This window comes from Mastigoproctus giganteus, chromosome 5 (genome assembly GCF_048544385.1).
Source record: "Mastigoproctus giganteus isolate SK-2022 chromosome 5, ASM4854438v1, whole genome shotgun sequence".
In the NCBI taxonomy this organism is placed as follows: domain Eukaryota; kingdom Metazoa; phylum Arthropoda; class Arachnida; order Uropygi; family Thelyphonidae; genus Mastigoproctus; species Mastigoproctus giganteus.
This window is the reverse complement of record NC_143579.1, coordinates 63,058,619-63,081,147: the sequence shown is the minus strand read 5'-3', so window position 1 is coordinate 63,081,147 and position 22,529 is coordinate 63,058,619. Positions and strand designations below refer to the sequence as shown.

Sequence of the window (22,529 nt, the reverse complement as noted above, 5' to 3'; positions counted from 1 at the left end):
CCAGCTTTCTTGGACGGTCCACGATGTTAGGTGGCCAACTAGGGATCTAGTAGCCAGAGAGACATCGATTGTGGCCTCCCCCATCGAATTAGAGAATGTTGCCGGGTTGTTTGAGGACTGTGTATAGACTATTCGCTAAGTATGCTGCTTAGGTAGGTGGTAGACGTTAGAGTGCCTGGCAGATGGATGACTGGACCCAGGATATTCCAGAAGAACATCGCCCAAACATGACACCTCTGGCACCAGTTTGTTTTCGTCTCACGGTGCATCCAGGCACCATCACTTCCCAAGGTAAACAATGCACACGTACCCGGCCGTCCACATGGTGCAACAGGAAACGTGATTCATCTGACCTGACGACCTTCTTCCAATCACTCAAGATCCAGTTTCTATGCTCGCGTGCCCATTGTAGACGCTATCGCCGGTGAACCGTGGTTAGCATGAGCACTCGGAGTGGTCTGCGGCTACACAGACCCATTTTCAGTAGGGTTCGATGTACTGTGTGTGTGTTATGACACATTACTCCCGTCACCAGCATTCCAATTACCTGCGAGTTTCCCCACAGTCGTCACCAGCATTCCATACCATCCGGGAGAGCCTTCGCTCACCTCATGCATCGATGAGCCGTGGTCGTCCAACACCTCGCCGGCAGTTTCTGGGTTTCTCCTCCTTGGACCATTTTCGGTACGTACTAACCACGGCTGACCGTGAGCATCCCACCAGCCGTGCCATTTTGGATATGCTCTGACCGAGTCGTCTGGCTACAATTTGGCCTTTGTCAAACTCGCTTAAGTCTGCTGCCTTTCCTATCTGAAGAACAAGAGTAACACTGATTAACGGAGCTCAATATCAGGTGTTTTTTTTTTATACCGTGTCCCGACCCGCGCACGTGCCATAGTTCACCTGCAGTTGCTTCAATTTGCATAACGACTCACTGGTCGTAATCTTTTGGCTCATCGATGTATTTGCCAGGCACTCTGACGTCTACACACGCAATTTACAGTCATAATGATACATATATGGGCATATATGTATTATGTCTGTAAATTGCGTGTGTTCTCTGGTCGATTTTCCTGTTTTGCTGGACGAAAAAAAACCCCAGTTTCTGGGGAAAAAAGCCTTGCTATCTATGCCTGAGATCAACTAACTCGGCTACAGTGGGAAAAAGGCCCCTTAAAGTTCCTCACCTCATCGACAGGATTCGAACCCTGGCCTTCTCTACCCGGTGTGGGGAGGATAGTGACGATATCACTGGGCTATCCGCCAGACTGCAGTAACTACTGCAAGAAATATGATTTCAACAATACAAATACCAGGTGGTTATAAAATAAGTTTCTTTATTCAGGAGGTCAAAACGGTTAGAGGTAGCGCTGTGAAAATCGGCGGGTATGTCTTTTTGGGTATGGGGAAGCGATTTGTATAAAGAAAAAAAAATGTTCAAATTTCCGCCACCAGGAGAGAAATTGGCACTGGAAACATGATGGAATACTAAACTTAGGATTAGATTTTAATATCAGAACTTAGAAATCTACAAATATTGTTCTATGTGCTTTCCTTCACTTGAGATGACATTCTGAAAACGGAGGACTGCGTGCGACACAGTTTTGCGTAGCATTTCATTGGGGATGTTGGCTACATGTTGTTTTATGCTTGCTTTCAAATCGAAAAGCGTCTGTATGGTAAACTCTGTCTTTCAGGTATCCCCATAGCCAGAAATGACAGGGATTGAGATCTGCTGATCGGGCTGGAGAGAACTGCGGAAAGTATCTAGAAATAATGCGATCATTTCCGAATGTTGAACGGAGCAGTTCGTTCACTTGTCGACCAAGTGAACGAACTTGGGAAGGGTCAGCATCCTGCATGGACACTGCGGTCTCCAAGCATTGCCTTTCTTGCAGAGCAGAAATAATGTGAACTCTTAGAAGAGTGCAGTACCGTGCACTACTTACCGTATGCACCTTATGGGGCCATGAGGTGTAGACGCTTCAAAGAAAAATGGTCCGATTATAAACTCTGCTATGAATTCATACCATACTGTAACGTATGGACCTTGTAGTGGTCTTTCTTGCACAGCAGGTGGACGAGAAGTTCCCCATATTCGGCAGTTTTGTGCATTAACAGCCCCATGAAGAGTGAAATGTGCCTTATCAGACCACAAGATCATTTAAGCCCATGTATTATCAAGTTCCATACGAGCCAGAAATCGTAGAGCAGTCTATTCGTTGTTGCTGATCACAAGACTTTAGTTCTTGCACTACGTGAATCTTGTACGGGAACCAGTGTAAAATTATTCGAAGCACTTTACGTACAGTAGACCAAGGAAGGTTCAAGTCTCTTGACACACCTTTGGCATTCTGATCATTGCAACCTCCGTTCTGATACGTGTTCGTCTGGTTCCCTTCCTGGAATTACACCTAACTCCCTGGTCGCTTCATATTTCTTTATTAGTTTTTGAAGCCCCACTGACGTCAAAGGTCCTTTACGCAAACCTTTAAGTTTCCGATATTCACATAGTGCTGCATTAGCGTCACTGTTATTCTGGTAGAACAGTTTTACTAAAAGAACTTTATAAAGCTTCATACAGGAGATCGCACCCTTACTAGATCCGTCACCGCAGGAGTCCCACAAGGAGGGGTCCTTTCCGGCCTTCTGTTCTCATCTATTATCTTCCCACTGGTTGCACATTCTCGATGTCTACTGAGCTATGCAGATGATATCAAGATACTTACTCCCATCATCCCTGGTCAAGACCTTGATCTGATAAAAACGGAAATTAACAACACTCTCACTGCAGTCACATCTTACCTCTGCCAGTTCGGGCTCAAGATTAATCCTGCTAAGTCCGAATTCATGGTGTATTCATTGGAGCAAACTCCTTCTTCTCTCCAGCCTTCGGTCGGCAACACCCTCAACCCAATTGTATTCAGCCATCGTGATCTGGGCGTTGTATTCGACTCCAAACTTCGATTCAACGCCCACATAGACATGCTCCTCACACGTGCTTCAAGACTCCGGTGGATAGCAAAACAGCATCTCCTTCATATCAGAGATAAAAAGACAACCGTGAGGTACATAAGAACAATCATCTTTCCACCTTTACTCTATGCTGCTGAAATTTGGGCGTCAGCGGCACCATCAATAAAGAAACCACTCTTTGCCACAGAATTGTGGCTCCTAAAGTGGGCCAACAGGAAACACAACCTTCCAGCTCTGATTCGTACCACGCAGCTTGCGAACTCTCTCGGGATTCCACGGCTTCCCACCTTAGTCGACGACCAACGCCTCCTAGCAACAGTCAAGATGATAACAGGCATAATCGCAACACCTGCATTCTGGGATACCTGTGGCTGGAGGATTCCCCCTGCTGCCCTTAGGGCCAATCCCGAGCTCTACTCGCATTCAGCACGACTCCATCTCTCGGACAGGTTCCTCCCTCAGCAGATGTTCAAGCAAACCCAGGCACTTGACGCCGACCTGAACAAATTCGCTGTTGACCGGACTTACAGGAAAAAAATTATGTCTAGTAGGACTAATCAGCAATGACATGTGTACCTTGCATCTGTTCCTGTCTGATTGAGCTGGTGCTCAATCAGACCTAACTCTCGTAAGGGGTTCTCTCCTTTGTATCAAAATATGTTTTCTTTTGTAAAATTACCTGTTTTTGTAAATTAATTGTTCTATTTTCCCGGAAGTTTCGGGAGGCTGTAAAAATGTAAACCCCTGGCTTTTTGGCCGTGAAGGGTATTAAAGATTATCTCTCTCTGTCTCTCTAACACTTCCTTCTTTTTGTAAGAGCCATAATGGTTATTGACGGTGGTCTTTCTGCTTTTATCTAACAGGATGCCATTTGCGTAAGCAGAGTGTCTTGAAGTAAATGAGAACTTTTACATATGTGCAGCGCCGTTTTTCCCGTGGTGGCGGAAATTTGAATTATTATTATTTTTTTTCCTTCTACAAATCGCTTCCCCATTTCCTAAATGTAAAAATGATTTTGTCAGAGCTAATTCTAATCTTTTTAACACTAGGGTCTTCTGAATATGGAGACTTATTTTATAACCACCCGGCATATCACCACAACATTTACATTCCGTTACATTTCATTTTTAGGTGCCGCTAATGTTTTTAGCGGCAAAAATAAATAAAAGTAAGTATACCTACCTTAACAATGCAATTATCTGCCCGATTTGTAAAATATGTTCCCGTTTTTAAGAACGTTAGTATATATGCATAATGCGCCTATTGCCCTCACCACGCCTAACATTCCTGGTCCGTAACAACTCAACTTTTAGGAAATTTAGATTTGGACCTTTTAGAAAGATTTGTTGAGCATTCCAAATATTACTAAAATCGGACTAATAGAAATGCTACAATTATTATTCCTTGTCCACCCGTCTTCATGTAATAACCCTTCCCAGTGGTGAATTTTAAGGAAATTTTATATTTCGCGCTGTAAGAAAGATTTAGCAACCTTTCCTATGTTTCATTAAAAGTCAAACCAATAGAATTCCAGCATTTATTATTATTTTCTCTTTTTTTGGGATATATATCGCATGGGCTGACTGTTGTTGAATCATATACTGTCGCTGAAGCATTGGATATTATCTGCAATGCGCAGAAACGAAATTTTCTCTGTAAGCGCATAAATAGTGCTTTTTGCTGTAAATTATTAACGTTTGCTAACGCGCCTGAAATGCTCTGCGCACATTAACATAACACCTTTTTTTTTTTTTTTTTTTTCCATAATGAACTTATATTTTGCACAGGTGCAAACCGCAGCAGAATTATGCGCATTTAAATCGATGTAGCTGAAATCCCACTGCCTTAGTGCATGCAATGCATTCTTTTAAGGAGCAGAAAATGTCTGTTAAGTAGTCTGCAACCCATTATGGTGGCACGGGTGCCCCACTAACCCCCTTCCCTCAAGAGTAAAGTCCGCAGCGAAAACGCTGCGGAGTTTAGTCTACTCGCGTCCCTAGCCTATCAAATTTTCGTGTACCCCTCTTCGCGAATGGCGGTTTGTATGTTGTGAGGGGAAAACCCTCACGACCACGGTTTGAGACCGCCAAACTCAATACTGAATGCCCCTGAGAAAATTCCCATAAGGGTAGTGCTGGAATCGAACCGCGATCAGCTATTCAGCAAGCCAGCAACGCTGCCTCAAGGCTACCGTGGCCCCGTATGCGCTCGCTTTAATTTCCGTATTTCACATCACATTTCTCTCCAGTCGCGTGAGTAGTGTGACGTGTTGCTAAACTTCCGTTACAATCCGTTGTTAGGTGCTGCTGTAGTTGTTTTCACATCAAAAGTAAAGTTACTTATTAAATCCTCTCGGATTTTAACTGGTTCAATGCGCACTATTTGTGCATCATGCATTTCGCATTACATGCTGTTAAGATCATTCATACAGTTGTTGACTCCATTTATTTGAACAACCATGCCCACCAGGTTTCAGTGGGGGGAATGAATACTGAGTGTGGCATGAGCTAGTAATGGACATAGTCGACAGGTTATAGTCGATTATGGCAAATTATCTCCCTTACTAATTGTTCGATTATGCCCATCGCTAGTATGTGCAGGCAGGGACTCTTTGAAAATCCGTGGAGTGTAGAATATGTTGTTGCGCTTCTGAGCAGTCCTGAAGGCAACGTCTCAAAGAAAGGAAGGCACAAAATGTTCTCATTAAAAATATCCAGATTAATACATTGCCAGTGTTTCTCAACTTCTTTGCCGCGAGTATGCTTCAGATGTGCCGCGGAAAATGCAAATAAAAAAATTAATAAATCCAAGTGTTATAATAAAAATTAATTCAAATAAAAAATTCGTTTATTTACGCCGCACCGATACCAGCCCCTTACAGCGGTCAATATGACTACGTTTTGATTTCTAGTACCAGATCTGTTCTCCTTATTCGGCCATTCTTATCACTTGAGGTTCTCTCCCAAGCACCTTGCAATTGTTGTATAAGTGCAACTTGTAAGCAGCGTAGAAAGAAATTTCCTTTGTGTTTTAAAAGTACAAAAAGTACTTTTATATCTCTAAAACGTCATATTCAGTTAATTCGTATACAACAGGTATTTTAAATTAACTGTAATAGCACATTCTTGAAGTAACTTTAATTTTTTTTTTATAAATTATTAGCGATGGATACATTTTTAGTGAAAGGAAATCAGAAGACGCAAATTGATAACAACGAGCTTGGAGAAAATGACAAAAACGAGCAACCGTTAACATCAAAAAAGTTGTAAATACGATAATGATGATTTGGCGATAGGATGTTCGTATAATGGTACCCAAGATTGTCCTCTGCCTCTGTGTGTGTGGTATGTGGTTTAAAATTGTCGAATGAATCAATGGTGCCGAGTAAACTGCAGCGTCATTTTTCTACGAAACACAAGAATTTATCGTCCAGAACTATGGAATATTTTAAAAGACTGCAGGCTTCTACTAGAAAATAAGGTACAGAATTTTATAGTATGTCTAAAATATCTGATAAAGCGCAAGAAGCCAGCTGATAAGTAGCCGAACTGGTGCGAAAAAAAAAAAAAAAAAAAAAGAGAGAGAGAGAGAAATCTCACCTGATTGCAGAAAGTCTGATTTTACCAGCTTGTTGGGTAATCGAGAAAAGTATTTCGGGAGAGGAAGCTGGGAAAAAAAAATAATGGCAGTACCACTTTCGAACAGCACAATTAGCGGACATATAAAAAAATGTCCGATGATATTGAAGTACAATTTATTGGAAATATTAATAATTTTGGGCGGCTGTTTGCATTGCAAGTGGATAATGCCACAGATATTAGCGGGAAAGCCCAATTAATAGCATTTGTCAAGTTTATCGAAAACTACTCAATTATTAATCTTCCTTTTTTTTTTTTTTTTTTTTGTTGTAAAGAACCGAAAGAACAACCGGCCAAGATATTTTCGAAGTAATGAATAATTATTTGCAAAAGTGTGGTATATTATGGAAGTCGTGTGTCGGCATTTGTACCGATGGTACTCTCGCGATGACAGGAGCACTAAAAGGATTTGTAAACTTAGTCAAACGACACAATTCAAATATTATTACAACACACAGTTTTATACACAGAGAAGTTCCAATAGCGAAGACAGTCGTACTTGATCAAACGGTTAAAACAGTCAATTATACCATAACTAGACCACAAAAAAAATACGTATTTTCGGAAAACTATGCGAGGAACTGGAGTCTGATCATTTCTCTTTAATGATGCATACTGAGGTTCGCTGGCTATCAAAAGGAAATGTAGTTATGTGTATGGACGAGTTGCGTGAGGAAATGCTCATATTTTTTCCATTGGAGCAATCAGAGTTTTGTGATTATTTAAGTGAAATTTGGTGCTGTAAATTAGCTTTTCTAATCGCACAGCTAATAAATTAAATATCAGTATGCAAGGTTTATTGGGGAAAGCCATTGAAATCAAGGCCCATAGAAAAATTTACTCACTTCTACTGAGAGGTTTGTTCGCCTTTAAAGAAGAGTTGAGTAAATGAAAAAATTTAGAAATGTTTCCCTTGATTGCCGAAACGAATTATACTAAAATTATTAATGTAATAAGCGAAACATTAGAACTGTTAAAGACAAAAATTGAGCATTACTTTCCTTCCCTTGATACCAAAATATATTTGTGGGTAAGAGACCCATTTGCAACAAGAAACCTTCCGAACTTCGGAATCTGCAAGAGGAAGAAGAATTGACTGAGATCCGTATGACCAGTCGCTGGAAATTTACTTTAATAACACTAATATTAGCAAATTTTGAATCAAAATTCAAAATGAATCTCCACGAATTTCCGAAAAAGGCAATTATGCCATTTTCCACTTCCTACTTGCGAAATAGGGTTTTCTGCTTTAAACGAGATTATATAAAAAAAGAGACACTAAAGTCGGTAGAAGATGAGCTGAGAGTAATCCTATCAATAATAAATACTTTATTAAAAAAAGTGTGCTTCCCATCAAACCCAACCGTCTCACTGATTAAAATGTTATAATTGTATATTTGTTTGTTTTTATATAATGCTGTTAATTTTTTACATATTTTCTTTTAAATTTAATGCAATTGATATATATTATTTATTTATAATTTTTGTTTATAATATTTATAGATATTTAAAATATATATGTTACAAATATATATTATATATGAGTATAATGGTGATTGCAGTGTGCCACAAAATTTTAGCGTCTTTAAAAGTGTGCCGCAACGAAAAGGTTGAGAAACACTGCATTTAGTAATCTTGTTTTTCTGCTTTCAATTTTCAGGGAGAAAAGGGATCACGAGGAGAACGAGGTTTACCTGGAAGAAGAGGACCACCAGTAAGTAATCAATATTGACTTATTAAATTCAGTGCTATTCAAAGCATACATGATGATTAATCCACAGAGAAGCCGTACCCCTTTACAATACACTGGGTTTCCGAAATGATTAGAAAAAAAGGGATTCTCAATCACGCACACACGTTATATATTACCTGTTGAAATTGTTACATTATACGTATTTGTAGGTAAGTCCAACTTTTAGAGACCACTGGTCTGTGAAAGTGGAGTTGCCTCCAGTGCCATTACGATAAAACTGGATCCTTTTCCCCCCTCACACCATCGATTTATACGTATGAATCCTTTCAGGCCCCATTACAATGCTGCAGCAGGATAAATTCAAATAATAGATGTGCACTGTTGTAAATTTGTAAAATTTAAATGTTCAGTGCCACAAGCACCTATTGTAAGTATAACTTTTAAATGCCCTCTACCACAACCATTTTATTGTAGTTTTACCACTCGTAATAGAATGTAAGCCCTGACCTGATAGTAATTACTGTTTAAAGATCTTTTTTCTTTTTTTTAAAGGGGAAAAATCTTTTTTTTTTCTGCTTAAAGCATTTTGCTAGTAAATAAATTAGGTTAAATATACTGAATAAATAAATTTGACTTCAACGGTAGGCGAGTTATGTATATAGAGTGAGAGCCAGAGGGCCACCTGTGCAGATTTCTGCAAGTTTACCTCAAGTCATCATTAATCATTACAGGCTGCATTCATAAAACTTTACTGATTGCTGAATTAGGAAGGACGATACCGACGAAATAGTGAAGACTAAAATTTGCGACTAGGTTATTTGACGTCATGGTCAAAATGGCTTCACTGATTCTTGTTGATATTTTAAGCCGAAGACGTTTGCTTAGGCAAAAAGCATTTCGCGACAGAAATAAATAACTGGAAGAGCACCTACAGAATCTTTCTTCGGAAATACAGAATATCGAGTGTAATGCAGTTCGTCTATCAGATGAACTACATGAAACTCTTTAGGGTTTTAACGAAAAGGAATTCAGTAAACCTTATTTACGAACTTTCGATCTAATCAACAAAAATACTTTATGTGCGGAAATGCAGATTAGAAATTCGATTGCGTATCGTACTTGATTTGCCAACTCGACATACAAAATGTCACATTTTTTGTAAAAATTAGCACTGCCACTACGGTATTTCAATTTCTTATTAATAGAGCACCGAAAATGCGCATGATATCCTATCCGTGATTTTATAGCACCTCTGTGTCATCGATGTCATTTTCCTCTGTATAAAACATTAGCAAGATCAGACAACTCCTCCCCCCCCCCCAAAAAAAAAAAAAAAAAACGACATAAGAGCTTCTAGAAAGGATTCATGAAAAGCTGACCAGATTGTTGGTGAGGGGCACTAATCGATGTCCATAGGAAGAACAGCTTCGAAGGTACGGTTTGCAAAACTTGGATGGGGGGGTGCGAATTTAAATTAGGGTTGCCCCAGTATTTTTTTAACTTATATTATCGTGTAATTCTGATAACAAATATTGGCCTGTTTTATTAGCTGGTCTCGAATCTGAGGCTTAATTCTCAAGGTGTGAATTTACGTTGTATAATGTTTAGGAGTAGGAGATATCAGCACGTTTTTGGAAATATTTTCTTAGTTAAGAACGAATATATTATGATGATAAGTTAGTCGATAAATCAGTCAGGAAACGGGCTGGATTGTAAATAAATACCGAAGTTTTCATTCGGTAAAAAAATTATGTATGTAATCCTTTTAAGTAAATAGTGATCGGTAGGAATAATTGAGCAGTTACAGATCTTATTGAAAGAATAATTAGTATTGGATTTCTTCAGTCAAGGATATACTTTGAAAAGGGAAAGTCCTTCACCAACTTTTAGTTTTGTTAATGGGGTTAACGAAGCAAAATTAATTCAAAACTGACCAACTCTGATTGTTTCTTCCGATGGTAAAAAAAAAAAAAAAAATCGTCTGTGCCGAGCACGCGCGATAGATGGTTTTATGTGAAACATCCTTGGGGGCACCTACAATCGATTTGTGATAACTAAAGTAAAAGACGTATACTTGCGATTGCTAGCGAAATCGAAGCCAATAGTCTGTAATAATAAAGTAGCTACAATGAATTAATTTTACCGCAAGTTATAATTTTTGAAAATAGGAACAGCTTTGACCCAGTATTACATTATGCGATGATAAGGCAACGCAACTGTCAATAAACTTTGAATTCTGAAATGAAACTGCTGGAATTGATTGTTGATTGTTTGTAATAGGAAGAATATTTATACTACATGGAAAATTTCATAGATGACTATCATATGAAAAACATCTAAATATTTTACGTCCTGAAACACTTTTAACGCTCCCTCCCCTAGCTTTTAACTCCTAGATTTCTCTTCCTCGGAAAGCAAAACTTAAATTTAAACTCTAAACTAAAAATTAAATCATTTAGAAGAAAAATTAAACTTGCCCTTATCAGACTATACCTACAACTGATCCAAAAGTCATTTTGAAGGAACTTGACCGGGATCTGGTCATTAACCACTCCTCTTATCTTAAAATTATCCATAAACTTTTTTTCTCTCTCTTTCCCTCCTCACCGCTGGTCGGCTGTTATACGTTTGCATTTTAATGTTAATTCAAAACTATTTCTTATTTTCACCTATGTCATGTGTTCAGGCCAAAATAATTCCTTCACTTAAACCGAATTTCTGATAAATTGTATTAATTACAACTCAGAATCATCTAATAAACAATTTATGTGATTATTTCCTTGGAACTTATGTTTTTTTTTTGTACAACGTTGTTTTTCAGGGTACCCCAGGAATTGAGGGAATTACTGGTAAACCAGGATCACCAGGGCTCGCTGTAAGTGAATATTTAATTTGTTAACATTAATATCTAGTAATAACAAACACTGGCGATTTTTTATGTAAGAAATTTTTACCGTGAGGGAGCTTTCAATGTCTTTATGTAAAATCTCTTCTGAGATCTTCCTCGAATTCATAATTTGATAGACGCTTCCCCCTCCCTCCTCAAACGTTGAATAGATTAGTTTTGCATTATTAATAAATATTAATAGTCTGCTTTATTATATTCTTTAGGGACCACCAGGGCGAGATGGAATACCTGGGACAGCAACAAATGTAACTACAATACCAGTAAGTACTACAAACATTGCGATCTGTTTATCTTTTTACCTGCGATTTATATATGTAAATGTCTGGATTCCTGGAAATTGCATGTGGAGAAAAAAAGCTTTATGCAAATGTTTCTCACTTTTTACTTCCAGCGTCCCTTTGAGCAAAAGCAAAATCGGCCACCTCTACTCTCACCTGCTCCAAACAAACTAGTTCTTTGTGTTTTTAATAATTAATGTGTTATAGTACGTTGCGGCCCCTATGATATTCTTCGAAATTTCCTCGGGAGGTGGGATTGCAACTCATCCGTCGAAAATTACTTCCATTAGTTTTATTTAATAATCGTGACAAAACTGTTTTGCGTACCCCCCATCCTTTTGGGTCTCTCAGCGTACACGCTGTGTCCTTAAGAAAGCAAATTGTTGTTCTTATTAAACAGAACAACATTAAAAAGATGATAGTTCTTCATTTATTTTCTATACGCACAAGCTTGCACGCATTACCTGCGGGCACTCTTCGGCATCGCTCATATTTCAGATGGAAATCACCATGTTTTGCGAAGTATGCACTACGGTGTTTGCTCTCCCTCGGAGACGAGATGACAATATCTTTCGAAGTAACTAAACTAGTGTTGTATTACGAATGAAAGGCGACAGCCATTATTTGTGCATACTTAGAAGTACCCCGCTAATTAGATATTCGTTTATTCTTATTCCTAAATTGATTGCAAGTCGCTGCTGGTAGATAAGTCTATCTCCTGTGACCCGACAGTGGCAGAATATAGATAAATGATACACCCATCCCTTTATCCATAGCAGTAACTTGCCTCTAACTCCACACTGCTTCAATTTTATTTGTAGAATATCAAAAGCCTTACTGAAATCTCAATATATGATGTCAAAATTTATTTTTGATTCCAGTTCCTTTATGGCTTCGTCATAGCAGCTAATCAGATTTGTCAGACGAGATCTTCTCTTAACAAATCCGTTCTACGATTGTGTAACTGCATTCCTATCATATGATCCTGAGTTACTTCTTTACCCACTGACTCCATTATTTTTCCTGGAGAAGAAGTTATGTAATTAGTGATGTCTCTGATTACTCACTTTATAATCTGACACGACCTTTGGGAACAGGTGAGACATTTTCACATTTCCAGCCCGTAACGACCTTCCTCGAATTCAAGGATACTCTCATAATTATGACTAAAGGTTTGTTTACCTCTTAGAGCCCGTCAGCCTCAGTGCCTTAATTACTTTTAGTTTCAACAATTTCTCTTCCGCCTTCCTGTCAGTTATCCCACAATCATTTATCTCTCATTTGTAACTTGATATAGTTCTGGTGTACCTATCCCTAAAAACTTCTTCATGTGCGAATGTAAATACAAAATATTTATTCAGTTTATCAGCAACCTTGGGTTCATGAATTATACCATTCATGTCTGATGGACCAATCTGGTTCATCCCTCCCTTTATTTCTAGTATAAATATATGCAAAGAATTCTTTGTTACTTTTTCTTGCGTTCTTAGCCACAGTCTCCTCGTAAACTGCCTTAGCTTGCCTAACTCCTCTTAGTGACCTGATTGCAGACTAGTTTTTACTTACTGTAGGTTCTCTTTCCCCTGAATAATTTATAATCATCCCATGCGTTTTTCTTCTCTACTACTAGTCTCATCAGTTCGTCTGACATCCTTTTAGGCCTAAAATGTGAACAATATCTCTTAGTAGTTTCTACGATTACTTTCCTGAACACTTTTCATTTAGAATGTGCAGTTGTTAACACGTTGGTGGGTATATCTTTAAATAAGTCTCACATCAATACACTATGATTATTGTTATATAACAATGCTCATAATGCACACAACGTTCTCTTGTGTCATATATTCTTGCAGTTGCCTTAACCAGATTATAATTAAGTCAGTGACCTAGTTTTATTTATTATATTATGACTTATTAAAAAGAAAATATATTATTCCGAAATGAGGAAGTGCTTTCCAGAGATAAGCACTTGTGCCAAGGGGTCCATTTGCTCTGTAGGGTCACCAGGAACGAGCGGATTAGCACTAGATAGAGCAATGAGCCTACTTATTTATTTTATCTATTTATTACAAATCGCCTAAACATAGCCATAAAGTCTAGGAGGGTGGATTATAAATTCTTGCAGTTTCTTGTTTTTTTTAGTTTTTCTACTTTAGAATAATTTTCCACAAATTAATATGTTTACAATTTTTCTTTCAATACTTGTTAAAAAGACAAATTTACAGTCTATTCCTTTTATATTGAAGTTGGTTATACTTTACATGCCTGGTATTGCCTCTTTACTTCTGTAATTTTTACGTTTTCTCGTATTTCTTTTACTTTTAAATGGATTAATTTAAGCCTTCTCAGGCTTAAAACGTAACACTTCAGAACATCAGAATTAAAACATAAATTATTTATCTTTTGCATTTTTAAGTTAATATTGTTAGTTTATTTACAGAGTTCTTTCCTTAGCTAGAGTAATAATTATTAACTTTAATTATCTTTTAAACCTTTGAAAGGCCTTCAAATTTCAAAAATATTGTGTACTATTTTTTACACCTCGCTAATAAGACTTGAAGAACATCTTGTCCACTTCAGCACGCTGTTGTAACTTCATAATCCCTTTCATGAAGTCACACTTCCTAATGTTCATTCAGGATAGCTCACGTCTTGCAAAGTTAATTGCATAACTTTGTTTCTTTAGATATCTCCTTTTTGTACCGTTTGTCCTCATTAAATTTTCTTAAAGTTATCTTAAACTGGTTTACTAAAGCGACTGTATTTGCAGGGAATATTCTCTCAAGAGCATTCATTCCTGTAAACTCTATTCCAGTTTCTTTCTTGTTTCTTCCCTGGACATTTGATTCTGTGTTAATTACCATATGCCACTTAGGTTTGGTGCTTCAGTTTGCTAGGGTACTTAGCTTTATTTCTTGTAATCTGTGTTTGCAGGGCCTCATTTTGAGGTTAATGAACAACATCGATCTTGACCTTGTGTTCGGTTTGTGCGTCACTTTGTTCAACCGATACTCCGTTGTCATCTTCAGAATCTGTTTAGGTGGGGCCTAATGGCCATATACCTGTTCCATATATAGCAACCGGATAAAGGCATCTCTCTATACTGTATATGGAACTATTAACTGGGTCTTCATCAGACCTGTCACTACTTGTTCGCTCCACCAGGCTTTGTTTAAGTTTCTCTTTAATTCTTCTATATGCTTGTTGAAAGAAAGTTTGAGAGTCCCAAATACGGCCTATGTTGGGGGAACACTACTGACAAGCTCTCCATTGATTGTTACTTGGAGATAAGTCAGCCTCTTAATTTGTGTAGTGCTATTAGCACCGACTTCTGTGTGTTGATATTTACATTTAATTATCTTAGATAGCTTTCCACGCCTTTGAATGTTTGGACTCTTTTCTGAAGTGCCTTCTGATCTGTACTTTTATCTGAATACATAAAACTTTTGAGATTTCTACATATGCGACAATATTATCATATTCATTTAATAGAAGCTCTAATGCTTAAGAAGAATGATAGAACAGAGAATCTGTTAATTTGCAGAAGCCTGTGCAGGGCCTCTCACTTTACTTTCCCCTTTCGTTGTTTAACCTGCGCGTTCACGCCCCTGCCTTTGCGTATTGGTTTTTAAGGTGTGTCGTTGCCGATTCTATGTCCAAGCAAAGGATGTCGCTCAGCCTAAGAATAAACTATCCCTATACTGTAAAGCACAGGATGAATAAGAAGAATTAACGGCAGTGAAAGTTAATAATTTGAAGTAATTTTAGCCACATCGTTAGGTTTATTAAGTGTCGTGTTACTTACTTAGACTGAAGATACATAGGTTTATTTGAAAGTTTACGTTTAGTATGATTCCAACAGTCTCAGATCAATTAAGTACATTAATTATAATTGATGGAATGTTGGCTTTACGCAGAGCCGTGAATTTATTTAAATAATAAAGTATTAGCAGTTTTGACTTCATTTTGTTTATAGAAAACTTTAATTTAATTTTATGGAAGATTCAGTATAGTAAGGCACATTTTTATTGATTGCGATTGAAAGATCTTCAGAATGTTAAACAGTTCCAAGACCCACAAGACCAACTGAGTGGAGGATGTGATGTGTGTGTAGATCCCGAAAACAAAAACTTAGGCCGAGTCTATAAACATGGATAGGAGTAATATGGTGTAATGCGTTCTTACCTTTCACTTTCTCAAAGTTTTATCAGGTTCTCTGTCAGTGCAGTGTATACTTTTTGGGTCACGTCAATCTAATTCACTGTAGGCAAATTAGATTAGCGCGACTCAAACAAATTAGTGAGTAGGCGAATTACATTACTCTGACCTTAACATATAACTGACCCGAAATACTGTGACTGATTTCTGCGTGTTAGCTTCGGTATTATTCTTTCTTTGTGGTTTATCGTGTCAATTGTTTGTCCAGACAGTGCATCTTCCTCCGTTTTCGTTTTGTTATTATCGTGAGTCGTGTCGAAGCTTAAATTAAGGATATCATCAGTAAGGTTATTGTAATATTTTTAGAGGATTTCATTGTTAAGTTGCTTTAAACAAAAAAATCAGGATTTGTATAGAATATATGTAAGAAAAAGATCGGATAGCGTAGCGTAATTAAGGAGAAAAAATGTCAAAACGCAAAACAGGAAATTGCATGGAAGAAGTTTTCTAAAGTAATTTCTGAACTGACTCTTCAATTCTCATTTTGTTCAGATTGATGCAAATATCGAAGCCGAGGTTTGCAGCAACTGAATTTTCTCAAAATTATTATGACTCCAGGAATTCTCACACTTCTTGCAATGTCGTATAAAGGCAGTTCACTTACTTTCCACCAGAAAAATTAGCAACAACACTAACTGACGGCTTTTATTTAAAATTCGTCTGCTGTTGTACTGAAACTGTTTCCTTCAATTTAACGAATCTGTGTTTGAGCATACAGCCCTCTTATGATATTGCTGTTTGTACTTAAAGATTTAATTGGTTAAATGAAGCACAATCGTTTATATATTAGAAGCTTTTAAATGTACCTAGAATAAAATGATTCTGCTCAGGTAACTGATAAACTGAATGAGTATTTTTCATCACAGTCATGACAAATTATTCAAGGAGGGGAATTCCAGAAGTTTATCAAACTCTAACAGGGAACTAAATGATTTTGTAATAATTGAAAGCAAAGTGGTGGAGAAATTGTTGAAGTTAAACATAAGGAAGGCACCTGGGGTGGATGAGATCTATCCAGTTATATTAAAGGAGGCAATAAAAGAAATAAGAAAACCCTTAGCCATAATTACGAAGGCCTCCTTTGGACTCAGGGAAGGACCCCATGGACTGGAGGTGTACATATATATCCCCAATTCACAAAGAGAGTTTGAAGGGTGACACAAGTAACCATAGACCTGTTAGTTTAACTTGTGTTCCAGGGAAAATAATGGAGTCACTGGTTAAAGAAGTATTGCAGGATTATCCAGACAAGACTGCAGTAATAATTCAGACAGAATGGGTTTGTTAAGTCTTGTCTGACAAATTTGATTAGATACTATGATGTGGTTACAAAGGAACTGGATGCAAAAAATAATTTTGATATCATATACTTAGATTTCAGGAAAGCTTTTGATACTGTTGCATATGGAAGACTGCTGTACAAATTGGAGCAGTATGGCATTAAGAGTAAGTTGCTACAATGGATAAAAGGATGGTTAAGTGGGAGAAGACAGAGGGTGGTAATCAATGGGTGCGGCTCTTCGTGGACTAATGTTATTAGTGGTGTCCCACAGGGTTCGGTGTGAGGTCCACTGTTGTTTTGTATATTTATCAATGATATTGATGAAGGCACATCAGGCTTAATATACAAGTTTACGGACGATACAAAGGTTGGCAGGGTTGTTAACTACAGTATGTTACTGCAACAGGATCTAGATAAGTAGGGCAAATGGGCTGAGAAGTGGTAATTGAGGTTTAACATCGAAAAATGCAAAGTACTGCATATGAGTAGCAGTAACCCAAGATACGTACCAACTGTGTGGTACTACATTCAGGGAAGTGGGGAATGAAAAAGATCTGGGGGTAATTGTGCAGACGGGCTGCCAGAGTAGGTCAAGGAGTCTTGTCAATGATATATAAGAATTTTTCCTGCAGGGACAAGGAGGTGATTATCCTGTTGTACAAGGCAATGGTCAGGCCACGCCTTGAGTACCAGCTCTGGAAGCTTTATTTTAGGAAGGCTATAGAGTTGCTAGAACGAGTATAAAGAAAGGCAACAAAATTGGTGAGGGGAACAAAGGGGTGCTCTTACCAAGAAAGGCTTAAATTCTGCAAATGGCAGCTCCTGGAGATTAGTCCCCCTGCGAGGCGATCTGATTGAGGTGTATAAGGCCTTGAACGGGTTGAGCAAGCTCAGTGCTGATGGGATTCTTCTTGCTCAGATTACGAAGCTTGAGGGGGCATAGATTCAAGTTGTGGAATAGACGTGCGATAATTTGCCTTTAGCCAGCGGATAGTTGATTGCTGGAACAGACTTCCATGTCTTGTTGTGGAAGCTGATAGTTTAAATAAATTTAAAGCTGAGCTAGACAGGCATTTGGAGTGAATGGATGGGTGAAATGGGAGGGTTTTTTGGACGATGCTGCATAAGTTTGCTTTCTTGCATCGTATGCCTCAATTAATGCTAAAATAATAATAGAACTAAATAAAATGATAATGAAATTAAAACGTATTACAAGATTCGGTTGTTCATTCCGATCCATCCAGTTCTCTTTAAAAAGTGAAATGCAATGAAACCTTAAAAATTACCCAAGCAAAATAAAATGAACAGAAATTATTGTAATATTAATCGTCCCACTGTTTATACACATCAAAACTCAAATGAAAAATTAGTTTGTTAAAGCAGCGTTGCCCAATCTATAGGTCGCGACCCAAACTTGGGTTTGCGACAGCGGTGGGGCTCCTGGAAATCCTCAGAAAGTTTATTGTAAATATATTGTGATAACAAATTAACTCGCAACGTGCGCTTATCAAAAACAAGTTGCTATACGCGTGGTCCGCTCTATCCAATAAGGTACGTGTCGTACATTGAAGAATAATAATCATGACTGTGCGGCTAATACTAATAATATATATTATTATATCTGTATACGACATGATCTCTGGACAGTATTTTTGAGAATTTATAGAATATTAGGTAGTAAAGTTTAATGAATTATGAATATGGATGAAAAAAGGTGGGAATCATTGCAGTAAGGATGATATTATCGTATGAAACACGACACCACAACCACTGTCCAGGTTTATATTTCAACCCTCTCCGACATTATTACATTGCTCACCTAGTTCACAGATTGCATGAAAAATACCAGTCGCCCTTTCAAGTTACTACAAAAATTTTCACATAAATTCCCATGATGGAAATGGTTTCAACTTTGACGTGGATTCTGTCTACAAATGTGCTTGACACAATAGGGATTTTTCATAATCTGGTAGTGTGAACCATTACTAGCAACCAGGGACTAGCCCAAGGCATCCTTAATCCGATCATTTCATGATATCGTTATTATGACACTAGGGCCTTTGCGTTCGTTTAACACGAACATCTTGTTATCATCAATGAAGCTTCACTAATCAATATTATCAACTTTTTATTAATGAAGTAGCGAACTATAGACAGCAGTGCATTCTAATTTTTCTTAAAATTAATTGATTTTTTCTTTTTCTGCGATTAGCTGAAGTGAAAAGTAAATGGGTAGTTATCTTTTTATCAATTAATTACTAAGGAGAACAGAAACGTATATTCATCATATATTTCATTAATTTATTTTGAATATTGATCCGTTCAAATCCCCTGACGAGGTGTACCAATGTTCATGTGAATGAATAAATGTACAGTATATTATTTAGTATTTTACTTTTTTTTATATAGTCATATTCTTGTTTTAATAATGTGCATAGGTTAAACACAGCGTCTAAATAGATTGATAGCCGATTTATGTTAGTACGCGAAGGCGGGACTTTATTTTATATTAATTATGCTCCGTTAGAACAAAAACAATATAAAATAATAAAATAAATATATATATATATATATATCTGTAAAAATGAAAAGAAGTGAAAGAAAGAGAGGAAGTAAGAAAGTAATCTAATGCAGCCAAAGGCTGCCATTGCTAAACCTGAACAGCACGGAGAATAAAATAAAGAAATAATAATAATAAGGGAGAGAAAGAGAGTAGGGAGATGAAAAGAAAAAAAAAAAGGAAGAAAGGGCAAATGAAAGAAAATAAATAGTACAGGAAATGAGATAAAGAGAGGAAAGGGGAAGAGAAGAAATGTCAGGTAAAAAAATAAATAAATAAAATAAAAAATGGTAAACTGCAGCCCCACTGCATGATGGAAGCCTCCTCAACGATCCATGTTGAAGGAAATGAACCATAATCTGCCACGCTGGTCCAGTGCGGTTTGGCAGATCGACCGTATTTAGCAGTCAGGGGCTTGAACCCCGGTCTACTCAAAGAGCGCGTGCTACTGCATTTCCGCTCCTGACCACTCGGCTACGGAGGCCGCTAAAAAAAAGAAAAGAAAAAGTATAATACATATAAAATTAATTAAGAAAGGATATTGCTGTATAAATCACAACCCCGGCGTCTTCATCAGGTGTCAACTCTCGGAATTGCAAAAAATAATGGCAACGTCGTGCCTCTGTTTCAGATATAAAATTCATGCCAATACGCCATCGCAGCATTTTGTAGTACTAATTAGGATAATTTCATTGCAGTGATAGGAAACAGTGAAGCAATATTTTTATGCTTCTTTGTAAATTAAAGTAATTGTACTTTTAATGGTCCCCACTAAGTATTTCATAACATTAAGTCAGATTCTTTGCCATCTGTATACACACGAATCATAAATGGGGGGGGAACCTTTCTCACAAGGGACAAACCTCTGGGCACTGCTAAAAATGAATTAAGATATGTTTTCTTAAATTTATTATTAAAAGGCAGCGGTGAATTTTTGTTATATTTGGGTCTATCGTTTTTGAAAGAAGGTATTTCGGTCGATTTGGTAGACATGCGCAGCTTTATGGGTAGAGTAAACAAACCAAAGCTGTGCATAGCTAGTTTATGCTAGCTTTATTTAAATATCACTAATATATAAGGCAGCCATTCGTAGTAAACAGCTGTAAAAGCAACAACTTTTGCCTTTACACGTCTGCCACAGTTGTTTTACCACTCATTTTTATAGCAACGCATTACATGGCAATCAGGCACAAGACCAGCTGTCGGATAATCTGTGTGCTAAACAACCGCTAATGATAGAAATTATTCTATTAAGAAAAAAAAAAAAAAAAGACGACACGTGCTTTTAATAACGATTTTCACATAAAAGGACTATAAAATATATTAGTATTCACTCCTAGTGGCACATTCATTCATTCACTACCTGATAAACTTCGAACTGAAACATTTTTGCAAACCAGAGGCGATTTGTTTCTTGAGGAGATTACGTGCAAATGGAGCAATTGTCAAGGTCTTTTCATGTAATTTACATAAAACATGAATGAGATGCCCTTGCAAGTCATTTCTAAGCAGCTAAGTTCCATCACGCACACTTAGAGACCTTGAAACTTCTTTCCAGTAAGAAACAGGGCAAAGAATATTCTATTGTAACATATGACGTAAGATACCTCTTTCACTTTTGTGCTGTTGAATATAAGATTTTCTTAAACTTGTTTCAGAACTGTTTTTTTACGTACTCATCACAAAGATGTAATTGGCGTTACTATATATACGCTTCTAATTTCATATAAGTTTTATTTTTCTCTAATATTGTCAAACTTCCAGTCAATTTGGCCATTTGTAATAATTACGTACTTATTAAGTGTGCCGCTAATGGTTATTTTGTTAATGTTTTATTTAGTAAGCAATAAAGATTATTATTATAAGTTGTAGGAAGCGACAACTTATAAAAATGAATAAATAAAAGTGTTATTAAGTGGCATCTTCTCTAACATTATAGGAAAGATGGTACCACCACTAGCGTAAGATGACAATTACAAATGTATAAACATAACATTTCAAAACTATCAAAATAAAATATGCTAAATATGACATAATATTTTGTTGTCATCAACAACAAAATATTAATGAACAAAATCTGAGTTTACTTAGTAACAATTTCCATATGTCTGTTGACCAATAACACGCCTTATAATTCTTACTACTGAATTTCACTACATTTTCTGTGTTTCCCGTGAAACCACGTTGATACAAAGCGTATCCAAAAGATCTTCAGTTTCTTGAAGAATAACTTTAAAGATTTCAAATATTGTATTATATGGCTTAATAGGGACCAGAAGCATAATGTTTTTCTCTTCTTGCATATCCTGTGATTAATTAATCCCAACTCTATCGCTGCATTTATAAAATGCACAACAATAGATATTTTCTAATAGATGATATATTTTTCATTGACAGATATATTTTATGCATTAATCTTCCCACTGTGATTTATCCTGATAACTTTAAGCATATGTACGATGAAATTTTTTAAAGTATGCAAACATTTAACTATTGTATGCTTAATTGCTGCATTATTTCAATTATAGCCAATTTTTCACACCCGCTATGGTGCTGTGCATCCTGTACTTCAGTGCATTTGTCATAATACAGTTGGAAAAAAAGATTCCACAAAAACGTCATCTTCTCTAACAGAAATAATAGTTATATAATACTGTTTTGTTCCACAATCCTGTTAATTCTAGAATATAAAATTCTCCGGTGAAAAATTCTAAAAGCTCACTAGCCTAGCTACTATGGGTCAGTTTAAGATTTTAGTTAGCACTAGTTGCACTTCGTTCTCCATTTACTCCATATTAAATAAACGTGTCGTATTAGGGTTAGCCAAGAGAACAAACTCATCTACTCATGTGTATGACGAATATGTCCCTAAAAATTACGAAATAAAATGAGATTCTGGGAAAAAAGGCCTTAAAAATACCTCACACCATTGACAGAAGTTTGACTCGGACCTTTTCAACACAATGTGTGGAGGAC

The 22,529-nt window shown here is 37.0% G+C and overlaps 1 protein-coding gene across 1 annotated transcript in view; it reads left to right on the top strand.

Annotated features, from left to right (window-relative positions):
• LOC150085454 (uncharacterized) overlaps positions 1-22,529 on the top strand; it is an 860,907-nt gene that overhangs the window by 732,782 nt on the left and 105,596 nt on the right. Inside the window, exons 19-21 of the mRNA XM_090374571.1 lie at positions 8,275-8,328; positions 11,129-11,182; positions 11,419-11,475. Coding sequence (XP_090230697.1) covers positions 8,275-8,328; positions 11,129-11,182; positions 11,419-11,475 — 165 coding nt within the window. The remainder of the gene's footprint in view (positions 1-8,274; positions 8,329-11,128; positions 11,183-11,418; positions 11,476-22,529) is intronic.